This window comes from Ambystoma mexicanum, chromosome 9 (assembly GCF_040938575.1).
Source record: "Ambystoma mexicanum isolate Mex_15411 chromosome 9, UKY_AmexF1_1, whole genome shotgun sequence".
Classification (NCBI taxonomy): Eukaryota; Metazoa; Chordata; class Amphibia; order Caudata; family Ambystomatidae; genus Ambystoma; species Ambystoma mexicanum.
The window spans coordinates 961,936,940-961,961,458 of NC_090931.1; the positions used below are offsets into that span (position 1 = coordinate 961,936,940).

General features: G+C 45.7%; 1 protein-coding gene across 5 annotated transcripts in view; it reads left to right on the forward strand.

Moving 5' to 3' along the window:
• UBR3 (ubiquitin protein ligase E3 component n-recognin 3) overlaps positions 1-24,519 on the forward strand; it is a 2,710,065-nt gene that overhangs the window by 387,812 nt on the left and 2,297,734 nt on the right. For all 5 annotated transcript variants that reach the window (XM_069616177.1, XM_069616176.1, XM_069616178.1 and 2 more), the window contains exon 9: positions 19,060-19,239. In XM_069616177.1, coding sequence (XP_069472278.1) covers positions 19,060-19,239 — 180 coding nt within the window. The remainder of the gene's footprint in view (positions 1-19,059; positions 19,240-24,519) is intronic.

Below are 24,519 nucleotides of genomic sequence, written 5' to 3' on the forward strand. Positions count from 1 at the left end.
CCTAACCACAAAAGTATCCTCATCGATGGTAACAACATACCAATTGCCAAAGATGTAAAAACCCTGGGTTTCTACATCGATGCCAACACTAACCTCAACAAACAGGTTAACATGACTGCCTCAGCCACTGCCTACACAGGCAAACTAATCAAGGGCTTGTAGACACCTACTATCCCCTAACAGTTGCGTCATACTGGCTAGAGTGCTTATACAGTCCAAACTGGACTACTGCAACGGCCTGTACCTAGGTGCCAACAAATCCATAATTAACAAGCTCCAGGTTCCATTCCAACCTTTGAAAAATTCAGAAGTCACGTCATTACATGGTTACTGAATAACAAATAACCCTACTGATTTCACACCTGACACCACCTTGTAATATGTTACTGTACTCATCTGTACTCTGCCTTTTATAACTGTATTATGTAAACACTGCATTATTATATCATGTAACCTCATCCTCACCTAAAGCGCCTAAATACCTCAGGGTCAGGCGCGCTATATAAATAAAATAAACAAACTATCCCGGTCGACTACCAGCTCCATAGCTGAGGGCTTGCTGGCTACCAGAGCCACCTCTGAGGTCGTCATGCAGGGCGATTTGACTACCAGCCTACTGGCTGAAGGCCCTAGGCCTACCAGAGCCATCTCTGAGGTTGGCGCTTCGGCTTCAGGGTTGTGGTGCAAAGAGTCCACTTCCATGTTGAGACCAGCAGGAAGCGTGGGTACTGCACGCCCTCCCTCCCAACAGGGTGTGGCGTCAGGCCCAAATGTGGTGGACAAGTATGCTGCGTAGGCTGCAAGGTCGCCGCCCATCTTGTTTTCTGACTTGGTTTCTCCACCGGCTCCTTTGCCTTTAGAGTGAGTCACTCAAGGGGGTTCTAGTCCTTTTCCTTCGAGGAGTGGGGTTGGGTCTTACAGCACAAGCAGATGGTCTCTGCAGAGTTACATGTATCCCTCTGACTTTTGGATACCCACCGCAGGCTCCTCGGGGCTTCAATCAGGAAAGAAGCCCCAATTCGGCAAAGTGGTGTTCCCCACCGTGATCCGGCAGCCTGTGATGATTGCTTTTTCAGGCACTCCCCCAGATGTCAGGGCTGCTCAAGGGCCTCATAAAGGAGGTGGTTCCGCAGGTCGTGCCTCCTAGGCCTCCTCCGCTTGGTCCTCCTCCGGTCCTCCCTGGAATCCCAGTACTGCATTCCGTTCCACCTCTGGTCCAGGCTCTGCCGGTGCATCCAAGCCCTTCTCCACCAGTACCGCCAATGCCTCCTCCTCCGCAGTCGCCTGTCGATGTCTAGCTGCCTTCAAGATCTGACCGTGAGGGGGACTCCGCGGTCTCCTTTTATGCAGGACCCAGACACCCCTCCGTCTGGCAAATAAGGAGGGGGGGTCGATGATTGTGACGACGAAGCACAGGATGAATATCCTTTGGCGTCGGTGAAGGCGTTTCATGACCGTCTTCAGGGTCTTGCAGAGTTTTAGAGGGTTCCCCAGCCAGATTCGGCTTCCCAGGAATCGCGGATATTGGCAGAGGTCCAGGACCGTTGCGATACAAGCTGCTGCGACATTCCCCTTCAGAAAGATGTCATTTCAGTGGCTAGAAAGGTCTGGGAGAAGCTCCGGGCCAACACCCAAATGAACAAGAAATTGGACAGCCGTTTTAGGCTCTTGGAATGGTAACCAGTCCTCCTGGCCTCCCACCCTCGACCACACTCTTCAGTCATGGCAGTGGCCTCCTTGTATTCTAGGCCATGCTTGTTGTCCACGGCAGGGTCTACCTCCAGCGCTGTCTCCAAGGAAGACCAGGCCCTCAAGTCTTTTGGCACAAGATGTTATCTCGATGTCGGGCTGCAGATGTGACAGGCCAACACTGACGCCCTCCTAGCGTTGGTGAACCAGAAGCTGTGGAGAGAGATCAGGGAGATCCTACCTGGCCCCTCTCCTGAGAGCCAGGCCTGCTTCGAAGCCTGGTAGGCAGAGGCCTGCGAGGTGGGGCAGGAACTCATGGAGTCCTCGTTCTCGCACATCGACAGAGCCAGCAGAGGCCTTGACTGGGGGTCGAGATGAGGCGGACGGTGGGGATGCATGCCACAAAGTTCTCCCTGGATGTGCAGGAAAGGATTCTGGACCTTCTGCTTGAAGGGACAGACCTCTCTCATTCATCCACTGATGATGAGCTGGCCAAAAAGGCCACATCAACGCAGACTGCTAAGCCCTTGGCCACCCTCACACCCAGAGAAGGTCCGACTTCAAACCCCTGCTCTTTCAGCAGCTTCATGGGGTTCAGGGACCACAGTACTTGGCAGCCAGACAGGTCGCCCATCGACCACAGGAGGAAGCAGCAGAGGACCTTGCAGGTTTTTCACCCCCCCCCCTCCCCCCCCCCTCCTCGCTCCTGCCTTAGATGCCAAAAAGCAATGACTTAACAGTCAGGGAACACTGCTCACCTGTTGGAGGCCGGCTGGCTCTTTTCACGGACAGCTGGAAGCGCTGTGTCAGGAGTCCTTGGAGTCTTTCAGTAGTCTCCATGGGCTTCAGCCTTCCTCTTCCTTTTCCTGTACCCTCCTCTTCGCCTCTGCTTCAGATAGGGTCACCAGCACTGTTGTGGGAGATCCTTTCTCTTTTGGACATTCAGGTGGTGGAGCCGGTTCCTTAGTAAGACAGGGGCTCCAGTTTATATGCCAGGATTTCTGCAATACCCAAGAACAACCAGGCTGGCCTGAGGGTAGTCCTGGACCTGTTATTCCTCAACCTATCTTTACCTCTCAAACACTTCAATATGATCACCCCAGCACAAATAGCAGGTTCACTGTGCACAGGGGACTGGATGTGTTGCCTAGATCTCAAAGATGTCTACATTCATGTTCCCATCTATCAGCTGCACTGTAAATTACTGTGGTTCACAATCATGTCTCACCACTTTCAGTACAGGGTGCTTCAACTCGGTCTCATTTGGGCCCCTTGTGTGTTCATGAAGCTCATGAATGTGGTGGCTGGCCTCCTTCACCTGGAGGGCCACCACCTATACTCCTACCTGGATGATTGGCTTGTGAGAGCCAGCTCATCCGACGGGGCAGTGCACTCCTGCCAGTGACTAGTGGATGTCCTTCACCAGTTAGGGTTCTCCCAGCAGAAGTGACAGTCGACCCCTGCCCAGGACCTGGTGTTCATTGGAGTGCGCTGTGCCACGACTGCTCAGAGGAAGTTCCCCATGTTCAAAAGGCTCCAGTCACTTCGTAAGACGATCAGGCACTTTCTAGCCACCTCAACATGGTGGTTCCATCACCTTCTGGGCCCGATGGTGTAATGTGTGCTCAGAGAGCGACACGCCTGCCTCAAGATGAGATGCCTCCAGCTCCACCTGGCTGCCAACTGGGACCAGGAAACGGGGGCCCAATCGGACAGGCTCCCTATTCGTCCCTCCCTCTTTCCAGATCTACACTGGTCGTTTTTGGACTGCAATGTGGCAGTGGGAGCCCTATTTACCCAGCTGCAGCCCCACTCTGGTAGTGACAACGGATTCCTCTCTATCAGGCTGGGGGGCTACCCTGGATGGCTATTCGATTCATAGCGCATGGTCCAGGACGGAGGCCATTTAGCATATCAATCTGCTGGAACTCAGGGCTGTGGGCCTGGCGCTCAGGGATTTTCTACCGGTCATCAGGATCAAGGCGGTTCTGGTCAGGACTGACAATTCCACAACAATGTTCTACTTTAACAAGCAGGGTGGCTCCCGCTCTCCCCTCCTGTGCATGGAGGCGGTTTCAAACTGGGAGCAGGCCTGTCAGAGGGGATATGAATCTCTGTGGTCCATCTCCCGGGAGGCAATGCTGAAGCGGACCAGCTCGGCTGCCTGGGGTTAAATACCTACAATTGGGAGTTACACATCAACTGTTTGTTGCCCCTATTCCGGAAATGGGGATTTCCCAATCTGGATTTATTCACATTTGTATTCCAAGTGCCCCCTCTTCGCTTCATGGGCGGCACAGGGTCAGGAGACTCGTTCCAACTCTGTTGGCACGGCCGCAGGTAATATGCGTTTCCTCCTCCTCCTCCCTTGCACCAGCAGACCCTCTGCAAAATGTGAGCCTTGGTGGGCTGCAGCCTCATCAGGATTGCCCCCCCACTGGCCATAGAGGGCTTAGTTCTGAGACCTGCTGCAGTTGCGTTCCCAGGGGCCTGTCCATCTCCCAATCCCTAGCAGGGGCTTCCTTACGCAACAGGGCGGCCGGTGGAGCATCTGGCCCCAGCCAGGCTGGTCCTCTCGGTCTGGATCCTGATCAGCTGAGACTGCACCATTCCCAGCTTTTGGACTACAACTGGGAAATCATCGAGGAGGTCCTCCAATCATTCAGTACAAGAGTAAGTGGACCATGTTCTGCCACTGGCCTCACAACCAGAGGCTGGACCCCCTCACCTGGATGACTTGCTGGCCTTTTCTGTCATCTGGCTCGTTCTGGTGTCCCGGTCGATACCTGTCAAACCTATTTGGCGGCCTACAAGAATTTCCCAGAGCAAATTATTTCAGCGGCCAACTACGTGATTAAGGCTCACTTCAAGGGTTTGCCCAGGTATTTTCCACTGGTACATAGGCCGCTACCCGGTCTGGGACCTCAACATGGTCCTTGCGGCTTTGCAGCGTAAACCTTTTGAGCTGATGGCCTCGGGTATCAGGCTGGTGACGCTCAAGGCAGTACTGTTGGTAGCGCTCACTTCTGCACGCATAGTCCGCTAGCTGCAGGTTCTGTCGTTCGAGCCCTTTACCACCATCCAAAGTGACAAGGTCATCTCGCAAACTCATCCTGACTTCTTGCCCATTTGAACCAGGAAATCTAACTGACAGTGAGTGTTCTTTCTGAACCCGCAGCCAGAGGCTGAAAGGGCATTGCATTCCTTAGATTTAAGGAGAGTGCTAGCTCGAGTACTATCTCTCCCTGACTAGATCTTTTCGGAAGTCTGAGGCATTGTTCATCAACATTGGGGGCTCGGCTCCTGGGACCTAATCTTCCATTGCCCTTTGGTTGGTCCAGGCCATTGCAGAGCCTTACATGGCCATGGGTAAGACTGTTCCTGTGGGGATTCATGCCCACACAGTCGGGACCAAGGATACGGCTGTCTCCTTTCAGAGACTCGCTTACTGGGAAGTCATTAGCAAGTCAGCTAACTGGGGCACTTCGTCTGCGTTCTGTAAGCACTATTCCCTTTATCAGCTACAGGCGGGATGCGGAGTTGGTTCTGAAGAACCTTTTTGCTTCTTCGCTTCTTCGTAAGCGCGAGGCAGGTTGTCAGAGCTCCACCCAATCGTCTTGTTCAGTGGAATCAACCACTAGGATGGAGGAAAGGAGACTGGACGTATGAGTAATTAAAGTTACTCATTGTAGTGACTATAGGACTCCTACTCCTTAGTCCCCTTTGCTCCATATGTCCCACCCACCTTCCCCAGCTAGCATTCCAGGGGCTAAAGTGATCAGCAGAGCCAGGTATTTAAGCATCCGATATGTAAAAAGGGGACTGAGGCGAGGCACCGGAGGGCAGGGTATCGGGGGCGCTCACGCACCCGGGTGCACAATACTGAAATTAAAGGGGCAGCTCATTTTTCGCTGCCAAAGCTTCCGGTACCGTCCCCGTGTTTGCGGACTCCCACAAGGATTGAGGGGAGGGGACTAAGGACTATGAGTACTCTGGTCACTACAGTGGGTAACTTTAATTTTTCTCTCAATATGGGTTCTAACACCCGACTGTATGTCAAGATCACATTTGTGTCATTGTGTGCAAATTCCAATAGAGGGCTATATATGCTAGAATTCCTTCTGTTACTCACAGAACAGTGTTTGGGTAACCTATGCCTTAAAGATGTTTTGCCTCCGCCTTCCATAAACCCCATCTGCTATAGTGAACGGTCATGGACGATGGGAGTCATAGGCCAAAAGCTTCCCACCACTCCATTAGAAGCTCATACATTGGACTAAATGTCCTAGAACGCAATCTTCCAATACACTCTGCTTCCGACAGTGCAGATGGCCACCTTTGGTTGCTTATCCCAGAATGGAAGGTGACTCCCTTAATAAAAATACACCCCCAACACTGTTCTCTAAACCAGCTGGCATCCCTCAATACAGATGCATCAACAGAACTATATGCTACAAGAGGTACTCTGCTTCACTCCGTTCCGATAACCCCTGCAAAATATTTCTATCTGTGCTAATAAAGGTCAGACACGTATAGTATACTGACCTCTTCCATGCCTGGATATTAAAGCACATTCCCGTCTAATTAAATACTGTGATAACCTCGACGTTGCATTTCACAATATTACACCACAACTCCTGTTTACTGAACGTGGGTGCTCAGCTTTTGAGGTCTTGGAATTTCTTCAGTTGTGGCTATCTCAAAAATGCATGGACATTCTAGTACATGTTAAAATAACCCACATACTCTACTATATACTATGCTGAGACACAATGGTGTGCTGAGCCGCGGGAAACAGGCCGCCTACATTTACTTCAGTGTGCTAGATATATAATCCATATCCTACAAGATGGTGAAGAGTCAGTAGCAGCAACAAAAGCTGGACGACTAGTATGTGGGTTGTAAAGGCAGACAGCCCAAGCAAATGCTTCACACTATGGAGCAAGGGGGGATGAATGGACCTGAGGATGATGGCCTCAGGCTAGGGAAGTTGTTGGAAACCATGAAGGACTGAAGATCCTCACTGGAAAATGAGGTGCAGTCAGTGGGCACAGAAGTGTCTCTGGTGAGAGCAGACTTTAAATAAAATGTCACTGAAGTTGAGCAAAGAGTGAGAAACGTAGAGGACTCACTGACTGTTGCAAGTCAGATTCTGTACCCTTAACACCTCTGAGATCTTTGGAAGATAGAACTGAGGATGCAGAGGGGTAGTTCTAATTCACCTTGTTCTAATGGCCTGCACCTGAGGGGCCTTTTAAGCCTCTCCGACACTCTCGGGTGTGTCATCAACCTTAATGGACTGCATTCTGCAACCTTGTGACTCTGCAGCTTTCCTCTTTTTCCCAGTACTCTGGGAATTCTGTCCCTTACATCAAATTTAGTTTTCTCAATGGAATTTTCTCTCGCCATGCATATTCCTTAAATTAGTATCATAAGGACTAAAAGATATATTTTGTTTTACAGTAATGAGGTTTGTCAGGATTTAAATTGGTAGCCTTTAAAGATTTTTTTGCATGATTTTCCGGGGACAAATAGGGTTTCCAATTTTCAAGTTTTACAAGAGATGTTCTCACTTTTAAAACATGACCGGATAGGATTGTCCTCGCTCATACTCCGGTCCTTAACTTTAGCGACAAACAGTTATTTTTGAGAACATGCCATGTGTAGGTATGAATGATATTCCCTTCCGCGATAGAGATAAATATTGGGTCTAATCTCACGAAGCCTAACCTGTCACCCTGGGGCCCTTCTCCTCCCAGGTGATCCTCCCGGCTAACACCTCCCGCAGGGTTAGGATCAGGAAGCATCTGCCTTTATCTGGCCACGAGAGAGAGAGGAGAATTTAGGTAGGGTTTTTCTGAGGACTGCATAGGATTCATCACACTGCCATCTGAAACAAAGTTCTACTCTTCACCCACATATGTCCTTTACTTGTGAAAAACAGCCACAATCGGCGGAGAAAAATTCCACCAGTGTCCAGGATTTGCAACCTCTCTTGCCACATTGTGGCCAAACACTCATGACTTACCCTCTCATCATTTCCCGTCCTCTCCCAGATGTCTTGCTGTCAACAATACTCTGCTTTATAAAGATAACTTGAAAAGTACACATTCCATAATGTCACTTAAATCCTTCTCGAACTATGTTGGGCAGAAGTGTGCAATTGTGGCATTATTCCTCCATCCTGACTGGGAAACTTCAAATACCAGAAAGCAATTCAGCAAAAGGCAAAAGAATTTTCTCTAAGTGTAATACTTTCAAGGACTGACATTAGCACGTTTTAAAAATAATGAGCATGCCGTGTGTTATGAAATATTAAAAACTAAGAAAACACACAACATCCGGCACTGTGCACTGTCTCCCATCCATGCAGTATTCGGGACCGACCCTGCTTAGCTTGAAATTGAGGAAGGAACCTGCCCCCTCAGGCCATGCTGCCCTAAGTGGTCTTTTAACTTGTGCTAATTTATTAGGCAACATGGCCTGAGGGTGCCAGCCGCTACCTTGGTTTGAAGCTAAGCAGGGTCAGTACCGGTTACTGCATGGATGGGGTTCCCGGATGCCTAATGTGTCCAGGGCCAGTGATTTTTCTTTTCCACCTCTGACGTCACTGTAGCTGTACAAACTATCTATTTTTTAAACTTTTTGTTCTATAGCTGCACATGCAGAACTACACATATCATAGGCTATCTGTAGTCATTTTATGTATGGACTACAGATAGCCATGGTTATCTATAGGTTTTATAGCCACGAACATCAGAAAAACTTCACTCCCCAGAGGGCCTCTTCACCTCCCCTTGCCCCCAAATCACACTTTGTGATGCAGTTTGCTTTGAGATGTCGGCTATTCGCGGATACATCTGTTATTAATGGAAAGCTTTGCCTTGCAAACTCAGTCCCTAGACCCCCTCCAACTCCCAAATGTCCCTTGGTACCCTCTAACCACCTCCCCACCACAAGACCACGACTTTTGCTTTTTTTTCCCCCTGCAAATGCTTTTTTCCTGCGTTTCATTTTCCAATATCCTTGGCTATAGCCATGGCTATCTCTCGCATTGAGAAAAATAAGACGGCAGCAGTTTCATTTCTAAAAGAACCCGGTTTTGGCAACTTACCCAATATATAGCTATCTATTTCATGAACCATTTGAACACATGGGGCCTGATTCATAGTACCTTTTCCTATGGGATTGTGCTATTATAAAATGCATCTGAGAATCAGGCCCATGATCTTTACTGTGCGAAATTGGAAACTTATGTTGTGTGGTTCTAGGGATGTGGAAGGAGTTAACTGAAGCAGGGTGTCCTTGGTTGAGTCAACCAATAACTCTGAAGATGGATGGGATCCCAGGGTGGAGGATGTTGGGGACCTATGCAATTATGTAATAAGGGCAAGAAATGTTAAACTGGTATATACTCTTCTCATAGCTATCTGTTGCCTATCGATGTGTCTTTGACAAAATTAGATACTTCTCTTCAATTTATTACAGTTGTATACTTGGGTAACATTACTGATGTCTGTCAACTTCAAAGATATGGAACTGCCTAATGTAAATGTGACATTAGAATAATATTTTTTCTTACATTTATTTTGATTTGTGTGGAAGTAATTTTTGATGTCTTTTTTTCGGTAGTCTGATTTGGCTTTGTTCAGTTTTGGAGTAAACCAGGGTTATTTGTGAAGGATTACCACCTGTGAAGGGTGTAAAAGCCATTGCTTTTTTTTATTTTCATTAACCATACAATTATGTTGGTAATCTATTTAAGAAAGGGTGTGTTAGGCAGAAACCTGTGCAGTTCCCTTGGGGACCACTGCAAAAGGTTTAAGACCACAGGAGTTAGCAGTAAACCCAATTGGTAGCAGTCTGCACCACCCAGATTTACCTGGTAGTTGTGGCTGAGCAGTCAGACTTCTCTCAAGAAGAGTTAGGCAGTATACAGAGCATACACAATAGGACCGATAAACACAGTAAAACAAGCAAACACTGACCAGAGCTTTGGTGTAAAAGATATATAATTATTTTATTTAAAAACACATCTATAAAAACACACTGGCACTAACATCAAGCAAGTCAAAAACAGTCACTAAATTATATACACTCCCTTAAAAGAATATTGGGCAAGTCTTAAGTAAAGCACCACTTATTTTCAGACGGCGGTGAGCGCTTAACGTAGATGGCACTCTAATAATTTGGTTTAAAAGGAGGAGAAAGGCAGAGCATACATTGAAACAGATACCAACACTTTCAGAAGAACACAGCAAGAGAGGAAGGCAGAATAAAACTGTGAAGTTAGAGTTCAGAAAGCCGGATCCACTTTAAGAGGATCAGAACGAAATGTGTCCAAGGTCACACGGTTGAAAAGTGCACAAAAGTCTCAAAGGTTCAGAAAGAAGTTGGACCAACAGAAAGGGACCAGTTAGATGGTCAAGAGACCAGCCCAGTCTAGAAGGTTAAGGATTTACTGTCACCTTGTAGCAATCTATAGAAACGGAGGCCAGGCGGACACAGTACATTGAAATGGTGAGAACGCTCCAACGGGGGCAGTTGTTCCTGGCAGCGGGTGCAAGTCGGTGCTTCGTCCGGGGGAAGAGAAGATCTCATCGAGGAGGAAAGCAGAAGGTTGTTGCACTGCCAGGGAAGAAACCAGCCGCGGAGTTCTCGATTAAAAGGAGCGGTCCTTTTATTCGCGGTTCAGTGGTAAGTGGCTATCCGGTTTCCGGGGTGCTTGGCACGGGCAATTCGACTACTGGACGTTCTGGTAGGCGAAAAAGAAAGCAAACTGGTTGTCCGCACCAGCTCAAAGGGAAGAGACTCTCCGGCAAGAAGATCTCCTCTGTCGTCAGGAAGTGGTGAGACGGTTCAGCAGGGCTCCACCGGTGGTGTCGTCGTTGCAGGTCAGCTCAGCTTCTCCCTCTTTGGATTTTCAGGTCCTGTGGTGACTTCTGAAGTTTCAGTCCCAAAAGCCCTGCTTTTATGCAAGAAACCCCCATTCATTCAACCTAGCTGTCAATCAAACATGCTAAGTGGTGAGCGGGGCGGCTCACCACTTGGGCCAATCACGCAAGAGTGCGACTTGGGTTAGCAAGGCAACTTAGTCCAAGGTGCATAAACCCCCCTCACACACCCCCTATGGTACCCGGACAGAGTGGCACCACTTTGGAGGGCTTCTGTGTAGAAGCCCGCCAAAAGTGGAACAAAGGGCTCGACCTTTGGTTTGGAGTTACTGAGGCGAACACAAACGCCATTTTAAAACCGAGTTTTGGCAAAAAGACCCTACCGGTGAATTAATATTAAATAAATAAACCGGCTGTATCTTTAGCATTGCACCAAAAAGTGGTGCGTTTAAAATACATTGGGAAAATCCCATAGAGAATATTCTTAAGGAATGTTCCGCGTGGTAACCACTGCCACCAGCCAGAAACTCGACGAGGGAGGACTGCACAGTAACCCCTCGAAAAACAGACCCTGGGGCAATCGAACTACCCCTACCAGTACCTCCACATTATGATGGTTTGTACTGGTTCTGTTACTAAATTTGGGACTTGTAAAGCCAATGCTGACTTTACATGTCCTGGGAGACAGTAGTCAGTCCCAGGTTATGGAGTCTATGGTGGGGTGTCACTATGACATCCCTGTGTCACTGCACTGAGGGTGCTGTGTAACAAAAATAGTAAAAACACATGAGACCCTATTAAGTATAAGACCCCATAGCCCATAAAACACATTAACAGTCAAAGGAACCCCTCAAATCATGTCCAAGAGTGTGAGGAAAAGAGTCTCACTCTTGGCAGGAGAAAAAAACAAACTCCAGAAATCCAGCAAAGCTGCTGGGGGACTCACTAGGTTAGGAAATTCAGCCTAAACAGAGAATTCTCCCTAACAGGGTGGTCTGCTAACCAGACTCCCCTTTCGTAAAACTCCATGCCATAAGCGTACTGCCCATATGTGTTCGCTGCACCAATCACATGTGCCCTTTTGACCGCTGCTGGAGTACAAGGCTCCTGCAGACATAGGCCCACGTCAGATTTAAAATATCCTGGATCGGTCTGGTGGTAGGATAAACTATAAGAATAAGCCACACTGATTTCTGTATGGTGACAGATAGACAGGATTATTAAAGACACATCAATTTGGGATCACACCAGTGTCAACCCTGTGAGCTCATACCAGCTGTGAGGGCTATGTAATTCCAGGCAGCCTGTCTGTATTCCAGTGAATGAGACAAAATGCAAGATTCCTGCCTCTGTTGACTCTCTGGGAAGATCTCCTCCCTGCTAGGCCCGGTAGCTCCCGCCAGGAGATCTCCAGAGAGCCTGGCTTCAAAGAGGCACTTGCATATCAAAGACCTACCTCACACTAGGTAGTTGCACACCAGAGAGCGTTTGAATCGGCAGGTTTGCGAGGGGGGTGTAGGTTAAGGACAGTCAGAAAGTACAAAGTGACTTGCGGAAGGATTCCTCCATCTTGCTTTTCTGTGGGCTTTGTTCTCCTTCTTGTCCCCTCCACTTCCTGCGGAATAACACACTCTTGGAGGCAAGGATCACTTATCTCAAGGACAGGAATTGGACCCCTTAAATTAGGCTTCCTTTCATTCAATCCCCTGTGACCTTTTACTTGGAAGTGAAGGGGTCTCTCACTCCTTTGATTCCCTTTTGGACCTTGATGGACATGAAAAGTCCTTTCCAAAGCCATTTGTCAGAGGAGAAGATGGGTGTTCCAAGGCAGAGGAAAGCTCTACCCACACCGATTCCCAGGATGCACTGGGTTTTTTTTTGCATTTATTTACAGCGCACATAACCCATAGGTATCTAGGTGCTAGTTTCATTGTAGAAGGGCAGGTTATTTATAACACGCTCATTTTAATTTTATTTTTCAAGCGCAGGTTCGGGATTCAAACTTGTGTTTGCTCAGCGTAGTCTTTCTTCCAAGACCCGCATGTTGCCACAGAGCTACGAACTGGCTAAAGACCAAGACCTGTCACTCTGCTAGCAAAACTCTCTAGTCTGAGAAAGCAGAGGCTGAAAAGAAAATCCCTTGTCCTGAAGCCCCCCTGCAGTGGGTCTCACAGCATCCAGTGAAGCCAGAGCAGCGAGGTCTCCTAAATTCATCGCTTAAAACACTTAAAACCGAATTGGAACCGTCTTCGATACTTTCGAGCCACCAGTATCCATGGTGCTGCCTTTGGCACTCCTATTTGAACTTAGAACTGCTGCTTACGTCTTTCAAATCGGTTTGACACTGAATCGCTCAAGCAGATCCTGTCACCTGCCCAACCTGAGTACCAACACACCTTACAGACCACTTTGAACCACTGCATTTTTGAACCAAGCCTCGAACCAACCAGACATCCCATGGAACCTCATCTGGAACATCGCGTCACTCCCAAATCAAATCGAATCATTACCTGAAAACACAACTATCTATCCCTAACTCTACCTAAACTAAAAAAAAGCCTGGTGCTCATCAGGAAGTCTGTGTGAGTCAAACTAAAAAGGCACTTTCTCAGTCACAAAGTCTCCTTCTCTATCCCTGTCACTAACGTAAAACACCATAAAGTCCAGCTACAGTTTGTAATCCAGCAGAATGACACCCCTTTGCTTGGATGTAAAGCATCCAAACGCCTTTCGGGTTGTTCAAAGCAAAGTTTTTTGGTTCTCTGTAACCCAACAGAAAATAAACAGTCACAAAGTTTTTTGTGGGGCTATGCAAATGACTCAATTTTCCTAGCAGGTTCCCCAATATCTTTCACAGTTCTTAATAAGGGATGTAGCTCCCATAAGGAAGTTTTCACAGGCTCTAGGTTTTGTACAATTCTTGATATGTCCCACTGGCACGATGATGCTGTTCCTGGAGTTCCTCTCGACGACTCCTTACCACCCTCTTTTGGGACTGGCCAGGGACCTGTAGTACTACAATGGTATGCTGTCTTCTGTTTCTTTATGGCTTATATACTCAAAAGGTTCTTGATTCTGTTTTTTTCTGGTTTTCAAGTTCAAACTAAATAACAATAAGGGTTTTCTTCTTATCTTGAGGACAGCACAGTTAAGACATGAGTTGGAAAGATGGGATCCTTGGCAGGACCTGGTGTTGACTAATCAATGTGACGACAGAAGATGATTGGGGTTTGGCTCGATGGACAGGCCTAGACGATTCTGGGGCGTATACAGTGATTCTCTCCTTTGGCAGGGGTTTCCAACCCTTTTAGGCCCCTCTGTGGTAATTTCCAGGGTTGATAACCCCCTTTTATGGCGTTTCAGGGATTTTTGGTCTCGGGTTCACAGACAATGCATCTTCTCTTCTCAATTGATGAGGTAGGTCTTCTTAGTTCATACTATTCACTGTTCTCCCTTGTTGCCTTAAGTTTCATGGAATGTCTAAAGAGTTTCTTAAGCAGCTCGTCCACCCCACTCGGACTTTCATTAACTCCCATTACCTGTCTTGGGATCGGATGATTCACTGGGTCGGTAGGATTTTTGATGACTCCATCAGCCTTCTCTGTTGCAGGGTGCCAATTGCTGGAGACTGGCGCTGCTCGTGTCTCTGGTATAGATAGTGGCTTTGACCGCCCTTCTCATAGGCGTGGGCGCCATCAGCACTCAGTTTTCCCTGACTCGTTCTCATTTCTCTCTAGCAAGCCTAGGGTAGCGGTCTCAGTGTAGTTGTCGGACCAGACTGTTCTCCCGCTACAGGTCCCACCACCGCCGTTCACTGTCTTTCTGTTGGGACCTCTGACTGTCCTCTGAGGAGATGCTTTCCACTAGTCAGTGGAACTAGTCGCACCAGGGAAAAGGCTGCTTGTTCGTGGTTGTGGTCTTATTTTCACCTGCCGGCCACTAAGTGTAATTCTGATATTGTTTGGCGTTCTGTCTTTGTACAGAACACATGCTTCAGTCTCTGCTTTTACTTCTCCTTCCAACACGGGAGTGGTCTACTGGGTGTCCTTGTGCATTCTCCTGCACCAAACCCTCCACGCCTCTCTCTCGGGCCGTTCTGTTATTCCCTCAGCAATATGCTTGGCTTCGATTGCCAAGCCCTTCTTTCTTTCTCTGTCTCTTTCTTTAAAATCTTGGAAACAATTGTTACTGTACAACTACAAGACTTCCTGGAAGACGATTTTGGATTTACATCAATCTGGTTTTAGACCAGGTCACGGGGCAGATGGCACTTTTGTCAGTCTGGGACGATATTGTGAGGCTGCCGATGAGGGTGAAATCAGCATACTAGTCACGCTGGACCTCTCGGCAGCCTTTCATAGAGTAGATTTAGAGATACGTATCTCAAGACTTTCTGCAGTGGCCCAGGTCTCCAAAGAGTCATTGCAATTGTTCACCTGCTTCTTAAACAGCCAAACTAAGCAAGTTAAATTGAGGACTTTTATCTCCCAATTCTCTATTATTTAAATATTGAGTGCCCCACGGTTCATCAGTATCGCTTTTGTTGTTTAACATCTACATTCGTCCGCTGTTGGATATTTTATCGGAATTTTGATTACTTTATCATTTCTGTGCCGATGACACGCAGATTTATGTGGTTAAATTAACCTATGGAAGCAACAAAAAGAGTGCTAGCATGTGCCAGTAAAATAAAGAGCTGGGTGGTAGCCAACAAGCTCCAGCTAAATCCAAATAAAACAGAATATTTTGCTTGCACTTAAGAAAGAATTGGCTAAAACTTTAACATATCTGCTCTACCCAAAACTATTTGAGGTCTCCACATCATTTGCCACAAAAGTAAGGAACCTCGGATGTACTTGGCAGGCAAACCTAAGCTGCAGACTGCAGGTTAACGATATTGTGAAATTTGTATATTACCAGTTTTAATTGGTAAAACCCTTGCTACCATTGATCTCACCTAAAGATCGTTCTCTGGTCGTCGGTGCACTGGTTAATTCTAGGTTAGACTTTTGTAATGCCCTTTTAATGGGAATCCCAAAAAAAGCAAATCCAGCGTCAACAGGTTGCGCTGTCAGGCTGGTATTTTCACTACCCCTCGATGCTCACACATCTCCCATTTTCCAACCTTCATTGGTTACCTATACAACAGAGGGTGCCTCCATGTGAACGCTCCGAGATAACTTTTAAAAAAAAATGTCTGCTTATCACCCGGTTTGCTGTCTTCGACCCTCACGACCACAGCTACTGGTGGTTCCCTCATCGAGTTCTGTGACATGGGGCGACCGACGTTTCTCCTGAGCGGGGCGAAGAGCTTGGAATGCTCTACCCTATGATCTTCAGAAAATGTTGTCCATTTTAAAATTTAGGAAAAAAATTGCAGACTTATCTCTTCAATTAAATGTGCAGATAATGCTGGCTTTCCCGTTGTTCTACCTGGGCGCAATACAATTTTTTGCCTGCTTCTGTTTCGGATATGCGCTCTAGAAATGCAAAAGAAACCACTTAATCATTCTCTCTCTACTGTTCTCTCTAGTTCTCTCCGGTATCCTTCCTAGTACCCTTCTGCCTTAGTATGTTTCTAATGTCCTGACATAGTAGGGACTGCCCTGATGCAACGTCAATTCTATTGGCTTCAGCTGTTCTGGTATTTTTCCTGCTTGCTTGTATCATTCTCGTCATCTCAGTCCCTAAACACTCAGGGTTTCACAAAAATACATGGTTTTAGATAGGAGTTTAGACCCATAAGGTTCAGATCCTGTCAGCCTACCGGGTTGGGGTTTAAAGCGGCTGTGCCTCCCAATAGCATCCTTATTCCCAGGAGAGGTGTCCCTTTGCATGAGATCCTCCTGCATGTTACCACCCCTAAGGGAACTATTGGTTAGCGCCTCACATCCCTAGCCTCATGGAGATGGGCTCTCTGCTGGGAGAAGTGACGCGATCTGACGTATCGTCACATTCCTTTTTCCTACTTGCTCAAGTATTCCAAGTGCTTACACATACATCTGCTTTTTCTGTCTTCTTTTACAGTGATGGGTTTTTATAGTGTTTTTAATAGTTTGTTCTATGGTTGATTTGTTTAATTAAAGTGCATATTTGTTTATAGAACCTTGGTTGGCCATTGGTTTATTTTTAGAACTGCTGTACCATTGCTGTTTGGGGTACTACTGTCTCACATTCACACTCCTAGGAGTATAGCATTCCCTCGTCCCACATTACCACAACGGGAGAAGGCAGTATATCTCTTAGCTGTTACTGTTTTACCTTTGATTGTGATCACTATTGATTTGTAGAAGTGTGAGGGCTGACTAGGCAGTTTAGCCAAAGCTCATCATTGTACTCCTGCACTGCTGTTGTCATTTTGTCACAGATTTACTTTTAATTATCTCTGTTTGTACGTGGGCCTTGAGGTCTCAGGTCCTATGAAAGTCCTCTTGACTTTTCTTGAAATAAGTAAAACAAGAAATTATGTTTTTGTATAGTGAGATCTCGCTGCAAACCTCTCAACAGAGAAGACAGTAGTTTACTTTTACTCCTCAAGTGTACAGAGTTTACCAGCTAGCATCTCAAATACACAGATGAAGTGTACTCCCTAATTCGATGGGCATATCAATGCATCTAACCGGGTCAAAACAGGGATCTTCATTGTGAGGCGCTGTTTTGGTCAAGGCACAGAGATGATGTTCATTGAGGATTCTTTCAATTTTTATATTATCTATGCTATGGGTGCAATTGGTCTAGGTATTTAAATCTCAGAATAACAATAAATGATTAATATTCAGTGCTCAAGAGTGTAGGAATTGGCTTAGCCATCACATGACTTAGCTGTTGGGTAGCTATATAGTTTTCTATTGTAAATCACTGATATTGAGTATAGCTTGTGTATGAGGCAATTACCGGCCTCTAGGGCATTTTATGATGCACGTGGCTGGAGCAGGAATATGTGAGGCTGCACATGACAAATGGGGACTGTTGCGTGCAAATGAAGCATTAATAGGTATTGGATGGTATTAATGGGGCATTTGAGGCAGCCGCTGACCTATGATGACAGCAAGTGGAAGTGGTGGCTCTAGCACAGGGTTCTGCAACCTCCGGCACTCCAAAACGTTTTGGACTCCCATGAGCCCTCACCATAGACTATGCTGGCTACGGCTGTGGGAGTTTCAGTCCAAAACATCTGGTCAGCCAACGGTTGTAGAACCCTGCAATAGCATGAATATGAGGCATTTAGCAAGGTTTGACAAATAGAAAATTTAGTTACTATATAAATGGTACCAAACCTTCCACACAAAAAATGTTAACATTATTTGTTATGGTACATTCAAGAAGGGTCAACCATTACAAAAGCTGTGATAGTCAAACAATTGATGGGCAGCACAGAATGTTGCTATAACGATGAAAAAACATCACTGCGGTACAAAGAACAAAGGCAGCAACAGTGGTTTTCTTAGTGAAACCCTAGCTAGAGAGATTTGTAAAGTAGCACTGTGGAGGGAGACTTAAGAGTGGATTGTAAGTATTGCTGCTTGAAGAATGACTTAAAGATGCTTAAGAGCTGTAGGACAAACATTCTTGAAAAATATATTAAATTGAAGGAAGCCTCTGAACCCCCTACACACACACCTCGCCCAGGTAATCAGTGCTGATGATTCTATTTAACTAAGCATGTGAATCTATCAAAGATCCAATGCTGGAGAAAATCATAACTAACCTGGAAATCTAGTTCTGCAGCATTGCTTTCTTTCATAGGTTCAAATGCAATGCTACCAGCCTCTGCAGAAGATGACTTTACATTTGTTAATGACAATCTGTGCGGCTGGAGGATTGGATTGTGATGAGCTGGAGCCCTTCGGAAAAAAGCAAGCCCTACTCACCTTAGAAAAAGCCTTAATGTAGGGATTTATACAAAATGTGGTGGATATATAATTATACCAATGATTTTGACTAAGATTTACATGTTGGGAATATTCAAATAAGCATGCGTATCTTAAAAAGTACTAATGCTGGAGAACTATATTTTATAGATTACTTTATTTTACTAGAAATAGTAACTGTTTTACTAATAGTTCTTGGCTCTTTACACTCCAAACTTTACCACTCTCTAACACAATGTCTCTGTCTGCTATGGCAAGACAGTTACATTGACTGACTGAATTTCAGGGAGAAGGCAAAATCATGAGCTGACAGAGCACATTGGTGAATATACTCCCTAGTCTCTGTTTTTATGTGTTTGCTGGTGGGGCAAAGACCGTTTTGGGTTTGTTGAAGGACATCATGAGTCTAGAGATGGAGAGCTGGGAACAGGACTTCCAGTACAAGAGTTTATATAATGAGTAACTTGTACCTCACCTTTATGAATGCCTTACTAAGAAAATAAAAAACAAATGAGTTGTTTAATATCTTTAAGAAATGTGATGAACTGTTTAAATTGACAACTGCTATATAATCGCATATGAGCAAATATCTTTTGTTTTTGTAGATGAAGAAAACAGTCTCCATGTTGTTGTAAACTGTGGAGAAGCGCTCTTGAAGAACAATACATATTGGCCACTTGTTAGTGATTTCATTAATATCCTTTCACATCAAAGTGTAGCCAAGAAATTCTTGGAGGATCATGGTCTATTGGTGACTTGGATGAACTTTGTATCATTTTTTCAAGGTGAGTTGTCAAATTGAGTTATTGCATTCAAATAGTGAATACGTGAATTGCTTTTTAATGAGAACAATTAAAAATTGTTATTGGTCTGTATGATGAAAAATATGTTATAGAGGTCATTTGAAGTGCTGCTAGTCAGCTTTGTTGAATGTTTATATAGTTTCCGAAATCTGTTGAACTCTGGCATAAAACACTTTTAAGTGGGAATATTGTTATATAAAATAACCTTACAACATTTAAGGGTCCCATTTTGGATTATTCCGTTTTGATGGCTTCTTTTAATAACTGGGCATTTACCGACAACAGCAATTTTCTAATTATTGTGTATGTTCTGTTTTCTCTTGCCTAACAAAAATTATTTTGTCTAACATGATTTAGTTAGGGGCTTTAAAAGACTATCAGCCTGATTAATGGAATTATTTGTGTGACAAATGCAGATTTTCACGCCTTTCTGCCCGAAAATCCCTATACTTCAAACAGGGATTTTCGGGCAGAAAGGTGCGCAAATCTGCATTTCTCACGCAAATAATTCCATGAATCAGGCTGTATAACTTGGGGGCATAGCTACGTGGAAACAGTGTTCCTTAGTTATCCCTCTGCTCTAATTTTCAGCCATACTTCATTCAATACTTGTTTAGAACAGTAAAATTAAGGGCAATTGAATTGAAGATTGCAATGGTGAGTTCACAGAAGGCCACAACCTAAACTTCAAGGTGGGGAAGCTGCATGGACCTGAGTTGTTCCGGCTTCTAAACGATGTACGTTCCAGAGGATGGATGAAGCGGGATCCTGTAGGCATGCCACCACTACCAAGACACTGGACTACCCCACGACAGATATTGCATAGCACAATTCTTAATTAGGAGTGTAACTTGCAGACCCTTCTCAAACAGTTTGGGCGGTAGGAGACAGGAGTGCCAAGAAGTGCTTCACGTCCATTTGCGTAGGCTACATTTTATGATAATAGCAATTCTTGAATTTACCTGTTGAGAAAAGCCACGAAACAGAATGACTGTGTACCACATATAGCAGTAGCGCCACAGCAGTCCGCTCCAAGTCTGGGAAGACGTGGGTGCTGCAGACAAAGAGCTGCTATGGGCAAGGATTCAAGATGGTGCCAAAGTCACTCTGCTGCTATAATGCCACAGAACCACCGATTGGAACAAGATCATTAATTAACCAATGCGTAGAGACTCCTTGTTACGTATTTAAAGGTCCTTTAAGTGAAACCAGGCAAAATATGAAATCAAAACTCACAATGCTTAACGCTTGAAGTCCTACCAATCACATGTGGAGACACAAGATCCCATTGTATTAAAACACTATAAAAGGAGCTAGGTTAGCCCAGCAGCAGCAGGACGTGCTTCTCGCTGCTCCCTGCCAAGAGACCGATACTGTCACTGGTATAAGGTGGCATTACTTACTACCGGGGACATTGATACAAGTGTTTGACACCTACCAGAGTTATAGGAGAGACTTGAATGTGAAATGCTCTAGGCGAAACCTAAAATACTGAGAAATATTAGGTGTATGAGAGGCTTGATCTTAATGCTAAGAAGAAAGAGGTCTAGAAGGGACCTACCTGGTTGCGTGTAGTGACAGCCATTGAGAGGCAACACAGCAATAAAGTGAAAAGCGCTCAAAGCTAGGAGACAGAAGCCAGGGAACTAGTCTGAGAATCCAAAGATATGGGAAGAGATCCTGGCGTGCAATTTGAAAGCAGAAAGACTGAAAAGGGTCCGGCATGTAATTAACCTGTGGAAGAGTCTTCCCAAGAGCAAATCCTTTTTTTTGTGTTCGACATTAGGGCTGGACATTCCAGGATAGGATTTTGTGAACTCTTTTGTTTTTTGGCTTATTCGCTGGGAGGCTAAGGAATTGTCAAGACAAGGTTTTGGATATTTCTGTCTGCCACATCTTTGGACACCGTTTTGTAGAACAGGGTGACTCTTAAGACTAGGCTACAAACTTTGACTTTGGGGAAACTCCACTGGACCTGTTGGAGCAGATTCCACTTTGTGTGCCCCATGCCAGGCACTTTTATTATGCAGAACTTCCTTATTTGTAAATCTTTCCTACAGGAGTTGCTTCCAACACTTTTCCTGGCTCAACAAAGAATACTCTTAATTGGTTAAAACACACTTCAATTGTGTCACGTTTCATTTCTCGTGAAACTGAAGCGCAGGAAATCCCCACTCTCTAGAATAGGGAATTACAGAACCCAGTTTATCCGAAGGAAAATCCAGAGGGCATCATTTTTTTGTTTTTTTTAAACTTTTTATTAGCAGCAACATAGGAATACATAGCACTTCACCTCCCGCACCAAATATTTACAAAACAAGTTATAAACAACATGGTTATGACATTTACATAGAATTATGTAGATTCGTCATCGTCAGAGGACTGGTTACATAAATAGGTTCTGAAGGGGCCCCATATATCTTTAGGTCTGCAGGTTGTGGGGCGGGACATTACATATTGTTCTTCCGTTTCATATACATACACCAGTTCCCGAAGAAATTGGTTCATGTCGGGTGGTCTCGTATTTTTCCACTTCAATAGAATACCCTTTTTAGCAATTGTGCATGTAACGTTAAACCATTGTCTAGTTTTTTGGGAGCATTTGCCTATATCTCCAAATAAGTATTTCTGGGGCTTCAGGTCTGGGGGGATCGGAGTTATTTCATTGAGCAATTCAGCAACTTTTCCCCAAAAATTCAACACCAGCTGACATTCCCAGTACATATGAAAGTCCCCTGCCTGTGGCATGTTACACTTGGGGCATGCATCCGAGACATTCGGAGTAAATTACGCTATTTTACTTGGGGTGTAGTGCAACCTGTTCAGTATCTTGAATTGGATCAACCGCAGGCCAGCATTTAGGGAGACCCCCTTAGTCAATGAACAGTATCTACGGCATTTCTCGTCGTCAATAGGCATCTGCAAGTCTCTTTCCCATTTTTCTTTCACAGGGTTTACAGTGGGGGTCTGGGCCTGTGCCTCCGCATAAAGCCTAGATATTCCCAGGGCTCCCACAGTGGTTAACTACCTGTAGACATGGGTGTGTCTGGGGTTCATCAGGGAACAGCGGCCACTTTTTTTGGAATGTAGACCGCATGCGGTAATACTGAAGCGTTCTGAGTGGCCCACTTCCAAATGCTCTTAATATTTCCCCTAGGGACACAAATTTGCAGTTTATGAACATATCTCCAATCTTCATTTGCATATTGGGGTCCCAGGCTTCTTGTATTGCGCTATCATGTGTGGGGGGTATACCTGGATAGTTCCAGAGAGGTATCTCTGGATTATATGGTGTGTCTATCTGCAATCTTCTGTATATAGCTTCCCACGCTTTAACCGTACAGCTAACTGGGTTATATTCGCATGTGTCCTTATATTGTGTGTCAAATATAACTGATTGAATGTTCGTGGGATGTGTAGTGTATTCCTCTATAAGCGCGTGGGGTGTCTCCTGCGCAGTATCGTACCAGTGTTTTGCAAATTGTGCTTGAGCTACATGATAATACAGCTCAAAGTCAGGAGCCTCTATGCCGCCCATGAGGTATGTCTGTCCTCCTTTCCCATCTGATTCTAGCAGTTTTCCCATTCCAAAGGAAAGTCACTACCATGGATCGGAGCTTTGCAAAAAAGGGTCTACCCGGCCATATGGGAATATTAACAAACAGAGCAGCTTGGGCAAAATTACCATCTTAAGGACCGGTACCCTGCCGTGTAGAGATATCGGCAAACGCCCCCATAACTGAAGCTTCGTACTGATGGTCTGCAGAGTAGCTTCATGATTATCAAGGTATAGTGTGTTCCTATCTCTGGATACCAGGATCCCCACATACCTAATGTGGTGTTAGTATATAGCAGATTAACATATCTAATAAAGCCCGGCCCTAGCCCGAATGCCTCCAGTACCTTGAGGAGATATACCCAGGAAACCGAATCGAACGCCTTCTCAGCATCTAAGGAAATGGCGGCTGCGTGTCTCTTGGGGGTCGATCTGCGCCATCAGACGGAAGAGTCTGCGGAGATTCAGGGCTGTGGACCTGGCGGAAATAAACCCATTCTGGTCGGGGTGGACCAGTCCGGGGACCGCCGGTAAAAGTCTATTGGCTATCAGTTTTGCAAATATTTTGCCATCCGTATTAATGAGTGATAGGGGCCTGTAAGAAGACACATCTTGTGGGGGTTGTCTCGGCTTGGGTTGCACTGTTATCACTGCTTCCCTCATAGTTGGGGTAATATATTACATTCAAGGGATTCCTCCCACACCTTGAGAAGTACCGGGACAAGATCATCACGGAACTCTTTATAGAATTCTGCTCCAATCCCATCAGATCCGGGTGCCTTACCAGAAGCCAATGCCTTAATGGCCTCTGTAACCTCCTCCGCCGATATCGGTTGATCAAACGCTAAGTGATCTGCTTCTGAAAGCTGGGGAAGGTGGAGGGCTGAAAGATAATTTTCAATGTCTTCAGGTGCTTTTTTATCTTGGTTCGAGTATAGCTTGGTATAAAAGTCGAAAAAAATGGCTTGTTTATCTCCTCCTCCCCAACTAGCACCTCACCCTGTGTAGTTTGTATACTAGTTATGTGGTGTGGTTTCATATCATACTTCAAAAGATTAGAGAGTGTCCTGCCGGCTTGGTTGCCTTCTCCAAACCTACGTGCTCGCACGGGGCCTGCCATGTAACAAACTTCTCTAGCGGCCATTTTATCGAATTCTTGTAGGTGTGCATGTATTTCCGCTAGCAGTTCCTTATTACTGGTCCGAGAACATTTCCCCTCTAGTACCTCTAGTTTACTTTCTATGACCGCCAGTTCCGCACAAACGCTTTTTAACATGCCAACCGACATAGACAGTAGTATCCCTCTGACACAAACTTTGAATGATTCCCACACAGTGGAGTATCTATTTACCGTTCCCAAGTTATTATTGAGGAATTCTGCTATCTCAACATGCAGTGTTTCCACCACTCCCGGGTCACTCAACATTCCACTTGGTATTCTCCATCTTCTAGCGGGGCAAGGGGTGTCTTGAATCCTCAACTCCATCATAACTGGGGAGTGGTCAGAAAGCGTACGGGGCAGAATTTCAGTTTTGCAGCGCAGAGGACATGGCTGATGCAACAAACTAGTAATTAATCCTAGATTCAGAGTCATGGAGCGAGGAGTAAAAGGTATATCTTCTGTCTCCCGGGTGCATCACACGCCAGGCGTCCACCATTGACAACTGTGTAAGAATGTTACCCAGGGTGGAGGCAACTTTGCTAGG